This window comes from Kickxella alabastrina (assembly GCF_025024165.1).
Source record: "Kickxella alabastrina strain RSA 675 chromosome Unknown BX661scaffold_1, whole genome shotgun sequence".
Classification (NCBI taxonomy): domain Eukaryota; kingdom Fungi; phylum Kickxellomycota; class Kickxellomycetes; order Kickxellales; family Kickxellaceae; genus Kickxella; species Kickxella alabastrina.
In genome coordinates, this window is record NW_026251472.1 from 496991 (window position 1) to 513553 (window position 16563).

The 16563-nt window shown below is 52.3% G+C and overlaps 6 protein-coding genes across 6 annotated transcripts; 1 reads left to right on the forward strand and 5 right to left on the reverse strand.

Annotated features, from left to right (window-relative positions):
- Positions 1–405: 405 nt before the first annotated feature.
- On the reverse strand, positions 406–1898 carry BX661DRAFT_2118 (uncharacterized protein). The gene has a single exon (XM_051538731.1). It carries the CDS (start codon positions 1666–1668, stop codon positions 574–576), a length of 1095 nt encoding a protein of 364 aa, XP_051394982.1. The 5' UTR covers positions 1669–1898; the 3' UTR covers positions 406–573.
- Positions 1899–3276: 1378 nt separating this feature from the next.
- BX661DRAFT_175131 (mitochondrial phosphate carrier protein) lies at positions 3277–4764 on the reverse strand. The gene is made up of 2 exons (XM_051534005.1): positions 4575–4764; positions 3277–4392 (listed from the first exon to the last, which is right to left on the reverse strand). Exons 1-2 carry the CDS (start codon positions 4698–4700, stop codon positions 3496–3498), a joined length of 1023 nt encoding a protein of 340 aa, XP_051394983.1. The 5' UTR covers positions 4701–4764; the 3' UTR covers positions 3277–3495.
- A 928-nt stretch (positions 4765–5692) lies between these two features.
- Positions 5693–9399, reverse strand: BX661DRAFT_167833 (Glycerophosphoryl diester phosphodiesterase family-domain-containing protein; the record flags this gene model as incomplete). The annotated part of the gene is made up of 6 exons (XM_051533368.1): positions 5693–6403; positions 6499–7580; positions 7637–7903; positions 7979–8449; positions 9136–9215; positions 9350–9399. The coding sequence occupies 6 exons, from the start codon at positions 9397–9399 to the stop codon at positions 5693–5695; spliced, it is 2661 nt and encodes an 886-aa protein (XP_051394984.1).
- A 961-nt stretch (positions 9400–10360) lies between these two features.
- On the reverse strand, positions 10361–11709 carry BX661DRAFT_2171 (ATP synthase F1, gamma subunit). Its single transcript, XM_051538772.1, has 2 exons — positions 11533–11709; positions 10361–11411 (listed from the first exon to the last, which is right to left on the reverse strand). The coding sequence occupies exons 1-2, from the start codon at positions 11580–11582 to the stop codon at positions 10583–10585; spliced, it is 879 nt and encodes a 292-aa protein (XP_051394985.1). The 5' UTR covers positions 11583–11709; the 3' UTR covers positions 10361–10582.
- Positions 11710–12240: 531 nt separating this feature from the next.
- BX661DRAFT_175138 (optic atrophy 3 protein-domain-containing protein) lies at positions 12241–13139 on the forward strand. The gene is made up of 2 exons (XM_051534006.1): positions 12241–12360; positions 12512–13139. The coding sequence occupies exons 1-2, from the start codon at positions 12309–12311 to the stop codon at positions 13078–13080; spliced, it is 621 nt and encodes a 206-aa protein (XP_051394986.1). The 5' UTR covers positions 12241–12308; the 3' UTR covers positions 13081–13139.
- BX661DRAFT_175140 (phosphatidylinositolglycan class N) lies at positions 13139–16349 on the reverse strand (the record flags this gene model as incomplete). Its single annotated transcript, XM_051534007.1, has 1 exon — positions 13139–16349. The coding sequence occupies one exon, from the start codon at positions 16344–16346 to the stop codon at positions 13251–13253; it is 3096 nt and encodes a 1031-aa protein (XP_051394987.1). The 3' UTR covers positions 13139–13250.
- Positions 16350–16563: the final 214 nt, after the last annotated feature.

The following is a 16563-nucleotide window of genomic DNA, read 5'->3' on the forward strand; positions in this document are numbered from 1 at the left end:
TCTCATCGGCGCCGCCAATCTCCCTTTGCTGCTCAAGATCAGGCGCCCAGCCAATAGCGTGCACACCCACAATGTCACCGCGCGCGTCAAGCTGCTCGGCCTCGGCGGCCGCTGCCACGGCTGCTTCCATGTGGTGCCGCTCAATAACAGCCGCCAGCTGCTCAAAGCGGCCTTCCAGAGGCACAGCCAGCGCACTGCTTCCTGAAGAGTCCGCCAACCAATGTGAGCGTGCATCATGCAGCACGCGCAGCACCACAGCGTCTTTCGTCAGAAACGCCCAACGATCCCACCACGCGGCGTCTAGCAGCGCCGGGTACCGTGCCCTATTGCCGCGCGCCTGGCCCAGCGCCAGCAGCAGCGAGGACGTTAGCGCCGCGTGGTCGATCAGCGGAAACTCGTCACCAGTCAGCATAAAAAGCGTGTCGCGCAGTTTGCCCACATACGCCATCTGTGGCCGCCCCAAGCCCTCCCGCGGCGCGCGCTCCCAGAAGGCGCCTGCCAGAGCATTTCCGCCAGCTGATCCCGTACGCCAACGGTTCTGCTGCGACTGCTGCTTGTGCGCCAGAAGCTCGTCTAGGCCGTGCGCGGCGTCCAGTTCATGCAGCCGCTGCCGCCACCGTCGGAACCGCGCCTGCTGTTGCGCCGGTGCCAGGTCGCGCCGCCGCGCCACGTAGCGCTCGCCTTCGATGCGGAACACGTCAAAGGCACAACCACTGGCGAGTCAAAGCGCTGCGCCCACAGCGGCATCCCGGTCTGTGCCTCGACCATGACGAAGCCGCCATCGTGCGTTGTAACAAACTTGGCTGGCCCGCGTGCACCGCTCAGCGTCTCCGCAGCGTCACCCAGCTCCACGAGCAGCGCATCAATCTCAGCATCCAGCGCCGGCGCGTCGACCGACCGATGATGCAGCTCCCAGTCCCAATTCAACGCACTCTGCCGTATGCCATTGCTGTTTGCAGTCGTTGGTGTGATGCGCACGCGGTTGCGTTTCTCGCCCAGCAGAACGCGCGCGCCTGAGCTGCCCTCACTTTCGTAAAGGCTAAGCAGCTGCCCAGAGCTCAGGTCGACTGCCACAAAGTGCGTATCCTTGGTGCCTGTGTACAATACCCCGTTTACTTGCACCGGCGACCGGTCCACCAAATCTTGGATCGTTAGTGGCAGCCTGTGCAGCCCCGATTCCAGCGTGTACAAGTACAGTGCGCCGCCGCCGCTGCCGGGCTCGGCGATGTACAAAACATCCTGCAAATTCTCTGGTCCTGAATTGCCGAAGGAGCTGTTGCTGTCTCGGCCGAACTGCCCCGACTTTGCCCTCTCCCGTGCTCTGACCTTGGCCTTTTGCCGCTGCAGCCACTCACGTCGCTGCCGAAGCACCTGCGGATCGGACCGCCAGTCAATGCCCTGCTCCAGTAGCCACTCCTCCTCGTCGTCAATGTCCTCAATGTCTTCGTCAGCCTCATCGCCAACAATATGCTCGGCGTCTAACTTTGGCAAGGATCCTGCCGCTGCCCCTTTCATGCTGGCGGTCGATTTGGATTGTGCAATCGGCCGGCCTTTTGTCCACACCATCCCCGAGACTCGGCTGTTGTATTGTTGTGCTCCAGATCTAGCAGGCCCTCGCGCCGCCACAAAATGGTCCGTCGCTTCTTTTGATCCCGTACATGCGCCCATCAACCGTCACCAGAACCATCGTGTCGACGAGCGCAACCCTGGAGCTCTCCACGCCCTCGCGCTTCATCAGCCGCTGCTCCCGGGCCACTGCCCCGTGTGGCTTGGCAGGCAAAATTGCAATGTGCCTCTCGCCAGCCTCGGCAACAATTGAGGGCTCTGGGATCGTAAATTTGCGCGGCACGATTCCGGAGCCGCTCCCGTGCTCCAAGAACATCACTCCGATTTGTCGCCGCAGCGCCTTTTGCTGATGTGGCTCATCTCCATCGTCTTCATCAATGGGCGGTCTGTGCGCACGGGGCCCGGGTCAGAAACAAACTAGAGCCAAAAGGTGTCTCCTCTACTGCTGGCGTTGGTGTGGGGATACCTGCATGAGACTGGTGCTGCTGCTGCGACAACAACAAGAGACTTTCGGTCACTTGGTCCTGCAAGTCCTCGTCAAAGCAGGACCCAGTCACGGTCAATGTGCTGTCTAGAATATAACCCGAGGGGACTGCCAAACCTGCCCGTCGCTCACCGATGCGATGCCGCTGCCGCTGTAGCCGATGCCTCTGTTGCCGCTGCCGAAAACGGAACCAAAAGCGCTACGCATATTACTGGAACCAAGAGCGCTCTTGTGTTTCGATGGGGAAGCATTGACATGCACAGATTCCAAAAAACTGTGCTTTGCCACTCCATTATGACAAGTTACTGCGCGCGGCTGCTGTATGTGATATACTAACTGGGTAAAGCTCGGTGAAGAACAGTAAAGTAATGATTGACTTTGTGATTAAAGTTGAATTGCAGTTGAAATGTAAAATAAATGAAAAGTGAAATGTAAAATGAAAAGTAGAAAATAATGCAGAGCGTATATATATTTTATGCCCAGCAGTGTGGGTTTCATTCTGCCTAAAAACTACCACCACCAAGGTTTGTCTCTAGGGTTCGTGGCTAACTTCAATTTGTGGTAAAAAAATACCCTTTTCGTTCAAATATTAAATTTTGCCTTCCCTTAATTTTGATCGGCCAAAAGCCCCCGTTTGAGAAGTTGTTTGAATGTTCGCACAAACAGCGTCATCGCCAACTATACAAACTCAATTTCGATGTGCCTACAAAGGTACACCTTTAATATAGAACAAGATGCTACAATGACTATTGCAAGCCACCATCCGAGACTCTGTTTGATTGTCTCTTGAATGCAGCAAAGTCAATGAGTTCAAACTTGTACTTTTCTAACTGCTTGTACATGCCAGCACGGCAAACAAATACACTGTAACAAACCCCCAATTTTGGAGATTGTGTTAACGCACTGCCTTTAACTAAATGTAAAGGTAAGTGCGTTAACAGTCTATTAACACCTTTCGCCAGAGGTATGGAATTAAGTGCAATCATTTGGCAGAGACTCAGCAGTAGCAGCCGGGCGCAAAGCCAAGGAGAGCACTCTCTACTACGGCTAATTATCCCCACAGGCAGCGCACAGATTGATTTATCGATATATCATGGAGGGTATAGCGTCAGTTGTTTAACACAGGATAGGGCTTTGTCAAATGAACAAGTGGACCTATGGATCTATTTTCTCTGGGCGAAGTGTGGTGTTTTTTGTCCAGCGCATTAAATTCTAGTTTCTTGCTAATCAGGCATCATTTTTTGTACTCATATTTTTGTCACTATCTAGTAGTGACTTGTTTTAGAGTGTAAAGTTTTTTTTTGGTAGACGGTATAGAGAAAAATATATAAAAAAAGACATGGTGGTGGTGATGAGTGAATTTTTTGTACGCCAAACCATTCACACCCACTACCATATGTTACCGAAATACAAAAAAGAAGAAAGCTTATATCATCGCCACATGCTTACTCCTTCTTGGCAACGGCACCACCAGTGGTGGGCAGACCAGTCTGGACCTTGAACGAGTCATAGATGAACCACTGCAGGGCGGTCAGGGTACCGATCATGAAGATACGGGGAGTAAGACCGGTCCAGACACCGGCAAAGCCGAGATCCTTAAGGATGCGCACAGCGAGAGCACCAGTGCTCTCACCCTCAGCCTTAGCGACGTTGTTGAGCTTCGAAACCAGAGTATCAGCGGGGTGGGAGACAATGGCGCAGAAGATACCGGCAAAGTAACCAGCGGCGAAGGTGACACCGAGCTGCTCGTTCTTGGTATACTGGTCCTTGGGCTTGCTCAAGATGTTCTTGTAAATAGCCTCGACAGTCTTCTCGAAGGTGGCGAACTTCACCATGGTGTAGGGGATCTGGCGCAGCCACAGGGGAGCAAGGCCCTTATAGAAGCCGTTGATACCCTCAGCGGCGTGGATCTTACGGACACCACCCAGGAAGCTGGTGGCAAAGGGGGTGTTTGAGGTTTGCATCTTGACCTTGAGCGCCTCCATGGGGCACAGCATAATGTCGGCAATAAACTCAGCCGAGGCGGAGGCAGACAGGTACAGGGCGGTCTTGTACTTAGCGGCATTCTCCTCACCAACAGAGCTGGCGTACAGGTGCTTGAAGTACTCGTAGAAACCGTACTTGCTCATGCCCTGCAGCGAGTAACCAATAATAGTGGGTGCACCGCCGAGGTACAGACCCTTGATACCCTGAGCCGCGGAGACCTTCTTGAAGCCGTCAAAAATACCGGAGTACAGACCCTTGTTGACCTGCATGCGGCACTTAAGCATATCAAGAGGAGTCAGGGCGTAGTGAGTCAAACCGCAGGCAAAGACTCCACCGGCAGCGCAGGTGTAAAAGTACTATATGAAAACAAGAAAATAATATGGTTGTCAGGAGAGAAAGTTAGCAATAAAGAAAGGTACATTATTTACCCCTGTCGGAATTGAGCGCTACGAATCTCGAATCTCAAAGCACCGTCGACAAAGTGTGACCGTATCAGAATCCAAGATAAAGATGCATTATAATCAAAACAATAACCTACCCTGGGCGAGTTGACCTCGATGGTCGAGTGGGCGACAAAAGCCTTCTTCTCGGTGGGAGAGGCGGCAACGAAGGCCTTCTGGTTACCCTTGAAGGCACCGCTGAGAGTCTGAGAGGAGGGGAACATGTTTAGCAAAAAAAGTAAGAGTGCTGATAAACAAGTACAAATAACTGTTGGGAAACAAAAAAGAAAGAGAAATGCACGAAAACGGCTTCAGGGCAATAGACTGTCTTTTCTTGCTGATAACGGGGGCAGTCGCTTGCCCGCACTTTGGGATTGAGGCGGGGAGGGGGGATTATGTGACTTTTTTTTATCTCAAGCGAATCGCGGTGCGATCAAGCGTAATAAAAAAATTGCCCCCAAAATAATAATCAAGGCCCAGATTCGCAAATCCAAGTCCGCACATCGGCGGGTTTCTGTTGTCGTTTTGAAATCGCTTTGGCGTTTTCTCGGCCCTCGGTGCGTGGCAAAAACTCATACGGTTGGGGCAAGTTTGCAGAATGGCGCGAAAGGCTTTGCGTCGAATGCCATGTCAACGTGTGTGGCAGCTGTGGCCAGAACCGAGCGCACCTCAGGTTCTCAGCTAAGCGCCCGTTGCCCTTGGACTCAGGCAGTTTCTGGATACGCGATGCGCTATTTTTGTAGCTCACTACTAAGGCCAGATCAAACTACCTTTGTTCGTTTTGTCGTGAAGAATAAATAAACGGCCAAATATATTAACACAAACTGTTCTTTGTTACACACATGCTACATAATTGATTCAGCTTGCGGCAGAGTTAATCGCCAGTGCGATGACCGCTTGCGCGTTGCGCACATCGTCGGCAATAACCACGTCGACGCCATACGCCTGCTGCTGCTTGACATGGTCGGCCTGGTTATTCAACGCCCCGTACGTAGCCAGCGCTAGCCTGTGGCGGCGGACCAGAGGCGCCACGCGCGGCGACTGGGAGATCGGGCCCACGTGGGTCACGATACCCGCCAGCCCAGCCCACTTGCAGAACCTGACGGCCGTATCGATACTGTTGCACCGACAATCTGCCATCGCTGACATGCCCGCGTCAGTCAGCAGCATCACTGGGATGTCGCCGTTGATCTTGTGAGCCAGCAGCAGGCAGATGTCAGGGTGGAACGACGTGAACACGATGGGCCCCGCTTCCACGAGCAGAATCGAGCCCGGAACCCTGCACCGAGGTCGGCGCCTCCATGTAGCTGTAGACAACGTCGAGAATACGGTCAACAAACAGATTGATCTCAAAGTTTACAAATACACCGTACTCGTCGGCCTCATCAGGCATCGGGTACTTGACCTCGATGTCAAAGCCAACGTGCTCAGGAAGCGACTCGAACAGCTCCTTCAGCGTTGCAAACGGCGCCTGGATTGTGTTCTCCGAGTTGGCCACATGCATGGGCTTGCATGCATGACCAGGCACCACACAATGAGGCAGACCGCTCGGCAGACCGCTCGGCAGATCCTCGCACGTGCGTGATTTCGTAATGGGCTGGTTGCGGGGATTGCAGGCCAGGAGCTGTGTCAGCGTCAGAGCGCTGACTGGGATTTCCAGGCCCGTTTCTGCGACGATCCAGTCGTGGTAGATAACGGGGACCATGTCCCGCGTCATCTGCACGTCAAACTCGACTGCTAACACGCCGTCCCGGATAGCCTTATCCATGGACAGCACTGTATTCTCACCCAGCTGTAGCTTGCGTGGAGTGACAGACGGGGCAAAGTTCATACCGGAGCCGCGGTGGCCGTAGACCACAGTGTGGCCTTCCTTGCACCAAGGCAGCATTTCGGCTTGAATATCGTCAGCGGTGCTGTTTGCCTTTTCCTTGACAGCGGATGCGGCAGCCTCGCTTTCCTTGCCCCCCTCATCGCCATTTGAAGAAAAAGAAGCAGCAGTAGAATACGCCTCTTTTGATCCACTTGGCTCTGCCGCTGCTTCTTGTATGGCGTGGATACAAACACATCGATATTAGCGTCGCCAACGATTTCATCCGACGTGGCCGAGATAAACACCGCATTGATATAGCTCCCGCCAGCTGGGCAGACTGGTGCATAGTGGCCAGGCATCCGCTCGCTGTTCTTCGGAATATAGGTGGGCGGCAGTGTCACGGCGGCGTGCGCAACAACCTTTTGCTCGCTGGCGTGCGGCAGCAACACCTGGTCCACCATTGCAATCAGCTCGAGCTTGAGAACAAACCTCTCTGGGTGCACAGTGTGGAAGCAAGCCAACGAGTCCCACGTGTGCTCGGACCGGGTCGGGTCTTCAAGCAAGGATGTTACATCCGCGAGCCAACCATTGGCGCAGTTTATCTCCATGCCTTGCTCTGAGTCGATGCGCAGGAGGAGATGGGTTGAGCGCGGCATACCGTTTTCGACAAGTACACGGCTCAGGGCGTCGGCGTCCAGAGAAAGAGGTGGCATGTGCTTATTACGGCGCATGTCATTGGCACCCAGGGTGACAAACACAGCATACGTGTCAGGCGGCGTGCTGAGCCCGCTATAGCTTTTGGCGACAAACGGCGCTACTCGAAGCGCCTCGTCCTCGACGCTTAACTCGAGCGCCAAGGGCGGATGAAACGACGGGAAGGTGGTCAGCAGAACATCGGCACACGCACGGTAGCCAAAGTAGTTGGCGATGTCGAGCGGCGTGAGATGGGTGTCGTCTCGGGCATGGGGGTCGAAGGCCCTGGAGCGAAATACATGCTGGCTCTGCGCGCACTTTGCCATCTCGGGCTTGTCATTTAGAGCGGCCAGATGGAACATCGAGCACCCGCCGGTCTTTTGCATGGCAGTGCTAAGCACGACATCCACAGCAGCAGCGATCGTTTCAGAGGCAGCGGTAGCGGTAACATCGGACGATTCCCCCCGGCGGATTACAGCGCAAATCATCTCAAACAACTTGTTGAATCCGTAAAACATGGACAGCCGCATCGCAAACGCAATGTCTGCCGGAGACGCTGCAACCAGTCGACCGACAATCATGGGAAGGCATTCGTGGTGGCCTTCGAAAATGCAATCACCGCGGCATTCACAAGCGAGCTTCCAGCAGAGTCGATACCAGACTCCTCAACGATATACTTGACTGCACTGACGTTTCCCGCACGGGCAGCGATAGTCAGCGGAGACTCGCCGAATATATCCACCATGCCAGCGACGGCTCGCGCACAACCTCGCTCTGCGCACGGATATACTGCTGGTCGAAATAATTGAGCCGCTTGAACCACAGCAGATCGGCCGCGTTCTGCGCCGCATAATGCAGCGGGTTGCGCCCTCGGATGTCCGTCACCTGCGTGCTCGGCTTGCGGTCCGACTGCGTGCTGGTGACCTGCGGCACGTGGTCCACCAGGAGTCCGAGCGCTTTATCTTGCCTCGCTCAATCTTCGCCTTCTCCAAGACATACTCGGAGCTCCAGTTATTGGGTTGAGCCCATACACGACGCCCATCGCCTCCCAGGGCTTCCTGTTTTCCTTGGCGCCATGCGAGCAGCCGTAGCCGACCTCCGCCGAGCGATGGCGGATTTGGGTGATTGCGTTTGCCAGGACAACGTGCCAGTTGTATAGCTTGCGCAGATACCCCGACGGGAAAACACCGCTGGACCTGGATGAGCTCTTGCGCGGATAATTATCGGGCGCCGGCGCCGGAACTTGCACATAGGTGGCCCACTCGCGTTCGACATGCCATCCGTAGCGGATGAGCCCCTGTATTCTGCTTTCGAGGTCTTCGACAATTGCAAGGATCTGATTGACACGCGTTGACGAAGTCATGGTGTCCACGTTCTTCAGATACGTCGACACTTTGAGCGCAGCCATGGCCAAGTCCTCCCCGTACTCCGTGGTTGCCTTGACAACACAGCCCATGATGCGCACAATGTCTACACAGGTCAAGACAACAATCAGCCGGGCAATTTCAAAATATTAGCAATAGTGCGGGAACAATTGACGACAATGCATTAATTGGCGGCGCAGCATGCACTTATGTCTGCGAATATGCAGGAAGCCGTATGTTTTTCTCCGAGAGAGCACGATTTCTGATACTCCGTCTCGCTATCCCATGAGCGAAAGAATAGGACCCAGAAAAAAACATCACGCGCAATAGTGTGAATCAGCAGCTGTAGTGTCATCTGCAGCAACTGCGGATATGCGGTTTGTTTAGAGAAAAAACGCAGAAGAGCTCAAAATGAGCGGAAGTTTGTTTGTGACTTGTCGTAATATTGCCCATATTTACACAAAAGACATGCCCGCATATATGAATACATGATGTGCATGATGTAAGCAATGTCTAGGCATAATAGTTTAGTGGGCGTGGTCTTTTGAGCATTGCGCAATTAGATGGAAAAAAGTCCGCCATGTAGATACTGTGCATTTAGTGTTTCTGGGCACATGCAGAAGCTGACTCAGGCTCGCAACAAAAGTAAAAAAGGAAGATTATCATCATAAAATTGTCACCACTGGGGTGTTTCCGGTAATAGCTCATCCACCGGCCTGTACAACAGGTCATTGAGCGTTTGATATATTGATTTTTCAATAGAGATGGACATTGCTTTCGAAAAAACTGTACCTTTGCTTAAGCTCGCGTTTTCAACTGGGAACTGCTGCAGCGCCAAACACCTCATGGCGACTGATCTCACGAGCTCGGATCTACAACAAACCAATTGTTGATTGAAGGATGAAAAAAACAAATTTACACTGGTATCAGTAAAATGCAATGTAACAGTGTGTGTATGCCTCACTGCTGTAGGATTCGGTTCCGCTGCCATTCTTTTTCGATTTACCTGTAGAGCCGTGGACCGAGCTTGAATTGATCAAAATTTACAGCAGACATGTCTGATAATGAAGGATCGCAGGTGTAGTGGGCAGCCGGGTTTGACAAGACTGCAGCTGAAAAGTTAAAACTGGGAGCCTTTTAAGTGATTTGCAGGTGCAGGTTAAAGAAAAAAGGAGGAATACCCCCTTTTCCGATAATAACAGTGAAAGGTCGAGGATAAATAAAGAGCGAACAGAAATTAATCGCTATGCAAAGGAACAAATAAATATAAGAGAAAGAAAAGAAAGAAAAGAAAGAAAAGAAAGAAAAGAAAGAAGAGTGAACTGCCAATTGTTTTTTATTTGGCTGTAGAAACAAAAAAAAGGTAGTAAAAAATAGAAGTGGAAGGGAAAAAAGCAGATGGAAGAGAAGCGAGAATCGGAAAGCCAGGCTAAAAAGGGGAAGAATGGCATACAAACACTGGTACTGGTGTCTGTTGAAATGTCAAATAATGCCAAAAGAATAGGGAGGAATTTTGGCTTGACTGGGGAAAGCTGAATGGATAGTACAAATAATTGAAAACCAAAAGATAAAAAAAATGAAAAGCGGTATTTTGTAGTGTATTTAAATGAGAATTGAAGTGCCAGCTAGTTGCTCTTAATTATTTGCAGGCGAATGCCAAGATAAAGGGAACAAAAAATAGCAAAGGCTCATTGCTTTTTGTGTCCGCCTTAGTTGCAGCTGGTGCCGGGCCGAATTTATTTCTTGCACATTGTGGTGCATATGAGCCTTGGCCGATTTGCCTATTCAATTGCATTTTTTTGACACGGGGCTTTCGACTTCAAAAATAGAGGCGCAGTGCAGCCGCTCCGTTTGCATTTTAGGTTTCAACATAAAATGGGGTGGTTGCTTTGGAAGGCACGCGGACATGTTCGAATTATTTCTTTTTTGTTTCGCTTCTCATACTGGCTTACAGATTGTTAGCACCACCATCACCATCACGTCTGGCCAGTATCAGATCATTGGATCATTTCGCGCATATGATACAGGAAATGTGTGACTGCCAGTTGTAAATACAAATACTAAAACTTTGGATTCTCTTTTGTTTATGTTAACTGCGACTTGCTCTTGAAGAAAAAAAGGTCTAGGCCAAAACAAAACAATGCCCCCGAGCACAAGGACCAAGAGAGAGAGAGACAAAGGCAGAGTGTTTAGAGCAGAAAAAGTAGGTGTGGAGGTGAAAAGGGCGAGTAAAATGAATTTAGAGAGCAGAAGCACCAGTAATGATCTCAATGAGCTCGTTGGTAATGACAGTCTGGCGACCACGGTTGTACTGCAGGGTAAGTCTCTGGATGATGTCGCCGGCGTTCTTGGTGGCATTCTCCATGGCAGTGCGCTTAGCAGCCATCTCAGCGGCGTGGCCCTCGACCAGCGCCCAGTGCAGGTTGTTGGCGAACAGGAACTCGTTCAGGTTCTCGAGGATCTCCTCCTGCACCTCGTAGGACTTGAAGCCGGGCGCCTCAACAATCTGGCTGGCAGGGAAGCACTCAATCTCGCTGGTCTCAAAGGCAATGGCGCTGGCAAACTTGTTGTACACAAGCTTGATGTTGTCGAACTCGATCGACTTGTCGCTAATGATAACGCTGGCGATGGCTGAGGTCTCGTCAAAGGCCGGGATGGTCGATCCGATCTGGTTGAAGCTGTACGTCATGTTCTGGGCGAACACACGCTGAATCTGGGATTTGGCCTTGTCGCCGATAATGGCAACGGGGGCCTCGGGGTAATCGGCAAGGTACTTGCGGGTGTGACGCGAGAGCGACGAGTGGATACCACTGCACAGACCCTTGTCCGAAGAGACGACAACAACGAGCTCCTTGGCGCCGTCGGCCTTCTTCACCTCGGCCTGCTCGATAAAGTCGCACGAGACATTGCCATAAATGCGGGCAACCTTCATCGCACGCTGGGCGCGAGTGACCTTGGTCGAGGCAATCATCTTCATTGACGCCGTGATCTTGGAGATGTTGGTGATCGACTTCAGACGGTTCTGGATCTCCTTGAGCGTAGCCATGTTACGGGTCTGGCCGATAACACTATGTAAGTAATAATAAATAGGAAACAGTTTATGAATTTGTGAGCATACATGTAGAGCATATGCAAGCCTATCAGCGCTTTCCTAGACATGCGGTCAAGGGCTTGAATTCCGGAACTTACTTCAGGGCGGGGGCCGCGGAACGGGTAGCGATAGCCGAGCGAGCAAACATTTTTATATATCCACGGAATTGTTGTCCTTTCTACTACATATTCAAATGAATCAGAGGCGGGAGAAAGATTAGTTGTTGTTGTTGATGTGTGGGGTCCAATGCACGCCATGTACTCGACAGATAAAGAGGCCCAAGCTGCGTCCTTATTTATTGCGCTGCTAATTCCCGCTGAATCCAAAGCACGGAAGTATAGTCGATTTTGCGCTCCGAGGGCTGGTTCAATATAAAATAAATTCTCGAATCCTCACCTTTATTCAATCGTGTGAAGGAAAGAAAGAGTAAATTATGAGTTTGTTAATTGCAAGGAAAAGCAAAGTGGAAAAATAGATAATAAAAAAACTCGAATTCTGGTACGGGTCCTCCACATTTCACAGCAAGCCCGCGCCCAAAAAAGCGTTATTTTTTCACGCTCTATTAATTCGAACACTTCCCTCGTTTGCCAGCTTCAAGCGATAAAGCGTGTGGGTGAGCGAGATAGCAAAAAAATTAGAAAATTAAGCATGGCAATATCCGAGCTGATCACGCCGTTTGGTGATATGATAATAGCGGACTATCCAGCAAATCACAATCGAGTTGCTGAATTGCAATCCCCGAATGGGCCTTTGCGCTTGGCGCTGACACCAAGAAAAATCGACCCGACCAACAATCAAGCAGGTCATCAACTTCAACTCTTTTAATTTTCTTGTCTCCCGCATTCTTTTCGATACAAATTAGCTCGACATATAAATGAGCTCGTTTAAAATTGCCTCGCTTCTGTTCCGCACGCTGTCAAAGCCAGGTACGCCCGCAGCCACAACTGGGCTCAAAGCAAGACAGACAGACAGACAAACATGACAAACCGAGTAGTTCGCGCAAAAAAAGACTGTCATACTAACAGCGCCCCTTTTTTATTTCCCTTAAACTCTAAAACGCCTCCTGCCCAAGTGTAGTGGCCAATGCGCTGAAGCAACAAGCAAAGTCGCATGACATATTTCGCTCACTTTGCATCAACGTGGCGCAAATCGCGCATCGCACAGAGATGAACTGGAAGATGAAGGTGCTCGGGTACAAGAAGGAGATCATCCGGCCACTCAACGATGCTCGAGCAATTGACGCGGGCGCAAACTTCCTCGGTGAGGCCTTCATATTTAGTGTGGCTTTGTCGCTCATATTTGCCGAGCAAGTGCGCAGTAGGAAGCAGGCGAAGAGGCAGAGGAACGCTGTGGACGACAGATTGGAAGAATTAGAAAGGGATATGGCGGAGCATAAGGAGGAGCTGGCGAGGGTGAAGGAGGAGCGCGGCTTGTTGAGACAGGAGCTGGGTGAGTTGACCCAGGAGACCGATACGCTTAGCGGGGTGCTCATGCAGGTGCTGGGTAGGGAGATGGAAAAGAGGGGCGTTGCCAGGGGGCATCAGCCAGCGCAGATCAGCCAAGAGATGGTCGAAAGGTTTGAGAATGGCGAAAATGTCGACTCTTCGCTTCGGGAAGCCATCCAGAGCTCGACAAAAACAGCCTGATAATACAATAGACAGCCACTGCATTTTTTAAGAAAATAAAAAATTAAGTCAACTTGAAAGCAATAGGAACATTGGGTATATTTGTATGTAAACATGTGTTTATTATGTTATTTGGCATCCAAATGTTGAATATACGCACTTTGATCCAATCCAATGTGTTGTCGTCCGATTTACCGATATTTCTTGATGGCCGCCTTTGTCCCGCCACTCTCGGAATCAGTCGGGATAAGCACGCTGCCAACCAAGGCGTGGCTCAAAACAAAAAGAACTATGGTGAACAGGACGAACAAGCCCGAGATGCAGAAATGGCTGATGCTCATTCCAATATCCAGCCAGCTCCCGTCATCCCGCACCAAAAAGAAGAAATTTACAGTCATGACATCTGTAGTACTAAGGACAAACAGGAACAAGCTGAACGGCGGCAGCTCCAAACTGCGGTTCAAGACGCCAAAAACGGCAGAAACCAAGAAGAAGGGAATAATGATCTTGAAAAGCAGCAGGGTGCTCATTAAAAAGGGGTCGAACACGGTGATCAGGCGGTACACGGAGTCAATGGAGAAGGATGCCAGAGAGGCCACATTGCCGGTTCCGAAAAATGCGACATTGACGAAAAACAAAAACATGATGCCTGTCCGCATATCGCTCAGCCCCAGGGTCCTCCCCAAGGCAAACACGGACTGCTCCTGCTGGGAGTTCTGGGACAGTCGAGAGACAGAGTTCTTCGGAGCCAGCAAACTCGACAGCCGAGTTTGCTCTGCGGGAGCGAGCAATTCGTTCTCGGCGCGCTCAAAGTATAGCGCACGCTCGATAGTCAGCCACAGAAGCAGGACAACAGAGTACGAAAAGTAGAAAATGCTCTCGTATGAGACAGTCAGAAGGACAAAAGGCGTGGCAAATGCCAGGTAGATGGTAATCAGACGGTACAGAAAGTGCTGGTCGCGGGCTCCCCGGTTAAGACGCGAGCCGTGCAGCAGGGGGAGCAGCGTGGAAACGACCAATATAGTCCAGCAAGCTATCTGGTGCAGGCGCGGCAAATAACCGCGCTTGGTGGTCTCAGTTGATGTCAGGGGTCCCAAGAATGTCGCTATAGCGACCAGCAGCGTCTCGACAAGAATAATAAGGCGATCAAAGGCCACGGCCGCACGCTGCGCATCCTTGTTTGCCACGCCGGTCGGCGGCAGCACAAAATGCGGGCTGTAGTGCCAAGCCACCAAGCCGCTCAAAGTAATCAGGAGGCCACCAGCCATGACTAGGCCCAAATGGTCGTTGCGCTCAACCGGGAGCAACGTAAAGGTGGAAGTCAGTAGACAGAACACAAACCACAGGATCAGAAGGCGCGGGTGACGGCGGCGGAACTTTGGCGACACGGCGAGTGGCCAAGTAACGGCCAGCAGCGCAAAGGCCACAGAGTAGACGCGGCGGTCAAAGAAGGCGTAGACCAGGGCCTCCAAAACAACAACGTATGCAGCGACAAAGGCCAGCGGGCGCCAGCGCACCGACATACGCATATAGTTGGTGTAAATGGCCTGGACCAGCGGAAGTTGGCGCAGGACGTCAGTCCAGAAATACACCGGGAATGCCACGTAGGCGTAGTACATGGCCGGCGAGTGCTGCCTGTAGAACATGGCCGAAAAGCTGATAAATACCAAGAGCCCCAGTGCGCTCAGCAGACCAGAGCTGGACGAGCGGTAGGCTGAGGCGCTGGGCGGGGGCGGCAGCACGTAGGACCTAAAGATAAACAGCAGGCTGTACGCGATCCAGCCGAGATAGCCCATGGACACAATAGACCGCAAAAGTAGCCAGTCGTAGCGCTGGAAGTACCGCAGACCCTCCAGGCACAGTGCAATCAGATGACTGCATTCCTTTTGAGCCTCAGCGTACTTACGGCTGTCGATGCTATGGCGGATACGCGCCAATATGACCTCGGGCGTGTTAGTCGGCTGGTGCATGGGCGCGTACGGCTGGAAGAACATCTCTGTTTTCTGCTTCTGATCGTGCTTAACACGGTACTGCTCTAGTACCTGCAGCGCATTAACCAGGGCGGCGCGCGCACGGAACTCGTCGGTGGCGTTGAGGTACGACAGCGGCAGCGTACCGACCGAATTCAGTGGCAGCGGGACACCGATTAGCGTGGCCATCAGCGGCGCAATGTCGGCTTGGTTGACGTCTTTGCGCTCGTACTGCGTGAGAGCCCAGGGCTCTGAAAACGCATCGTGGCCGGGCGCCCGCTGGCCTGCATCCGTGGGGACTGTGGGCGCTATGCCAGCGCCCCAGGCAATTAGCGGCGTGCGTGTATTGTCAGGGTGGCCGTCGCCGTGGGCGCCGCGGTCGTTCATGCCGTGGTCGGCGGTGAAGACAAAGGCTGTCTGCTTGTCGTTGCCGTAAAACTCATCAAAGCGCGCAACCAGGCCTTGGATGCCGCGGTCGACAAGGTTGATGTTGCCCAGGTACTCCTGCGAGTAGGGCTTGAAGCCGTGACCATTAGAGTCAATGCCCAGAAGATGAAAGAAAAATACGACCTGATCCTGGTGCATCATGGTGTTCAGCTCCGATCCCGGCACCTGGGCGTTTTTGAAGAAGCGCTCGGCCTCGTTGAATACCCACGTGTCTAGGCGGTCGCCGTTGCCCGAAAAATCCTCAAACTCGGGCGGGTACATAAACGTGTCAACCTTTTTACTATCCGAAGCGCCGTGCGCAAACATTGGCAGGATATCGGGCGACCCGAACGACCACGTGTGCCGGCTCTCGTTGAACACCGAATCAAAGTTGACAGGATTCATCTTCCAGCCCTTGGTCACTGCGCTAACATCCTCATAGAACCCAGCAATGGCCGCCACGTGGCCCGGCCGACTCTCCGTCGGCACGCGCGTGTGCGATACGCCCCACGATGCCTCGGTGCGCAGCTTACCCAGCAGAAACGGTGCCAGTTCCTCGGTGCGGCCGGCGGTTGTGTTGTGGTACGGCTCAAAGACCTTATCTGCACGCAGCCCGTCGGCCACAAATAGCACTACCCGCTTGGCTGGCGCTGCCAACGGCACGCGGTGCGGCGTCATGCCGTGCACCAGCGGCGACCGGAAATAGATGTCAAATATGCTGAGCAGGTACACCAGGTGAAACAGTACACCGATGAGCAGCAAGCTGTTTCGGGTGGCTGGAATCATGGCGGAATTTGAAAAAGAGAAATTCGCAAGTGTTTGTGCAAAAAAAGGGGTAACAGGGAAAATCGAATGATGAAGAAGTAGAGGTTGTGAGCTCTCCTCTTGCATTGCCCGATTCTGCCGCGTGGACCGTTTATATTCCCGCAAGGGAGAGCACACGAATAGCAGCAGCGCGCAATTGGCCAACCCGCTGTGAGCAAATGCGATCAGACGCGCGCTAATCAAATCAACCCAAATCAAATCGGCGAGCTTCCCAGAATATGCGAGCGCAGGGAAGAGTGCATTCCTCCGCACACTCTGCGCATTTTGGGCGCAAAAGCGGAGA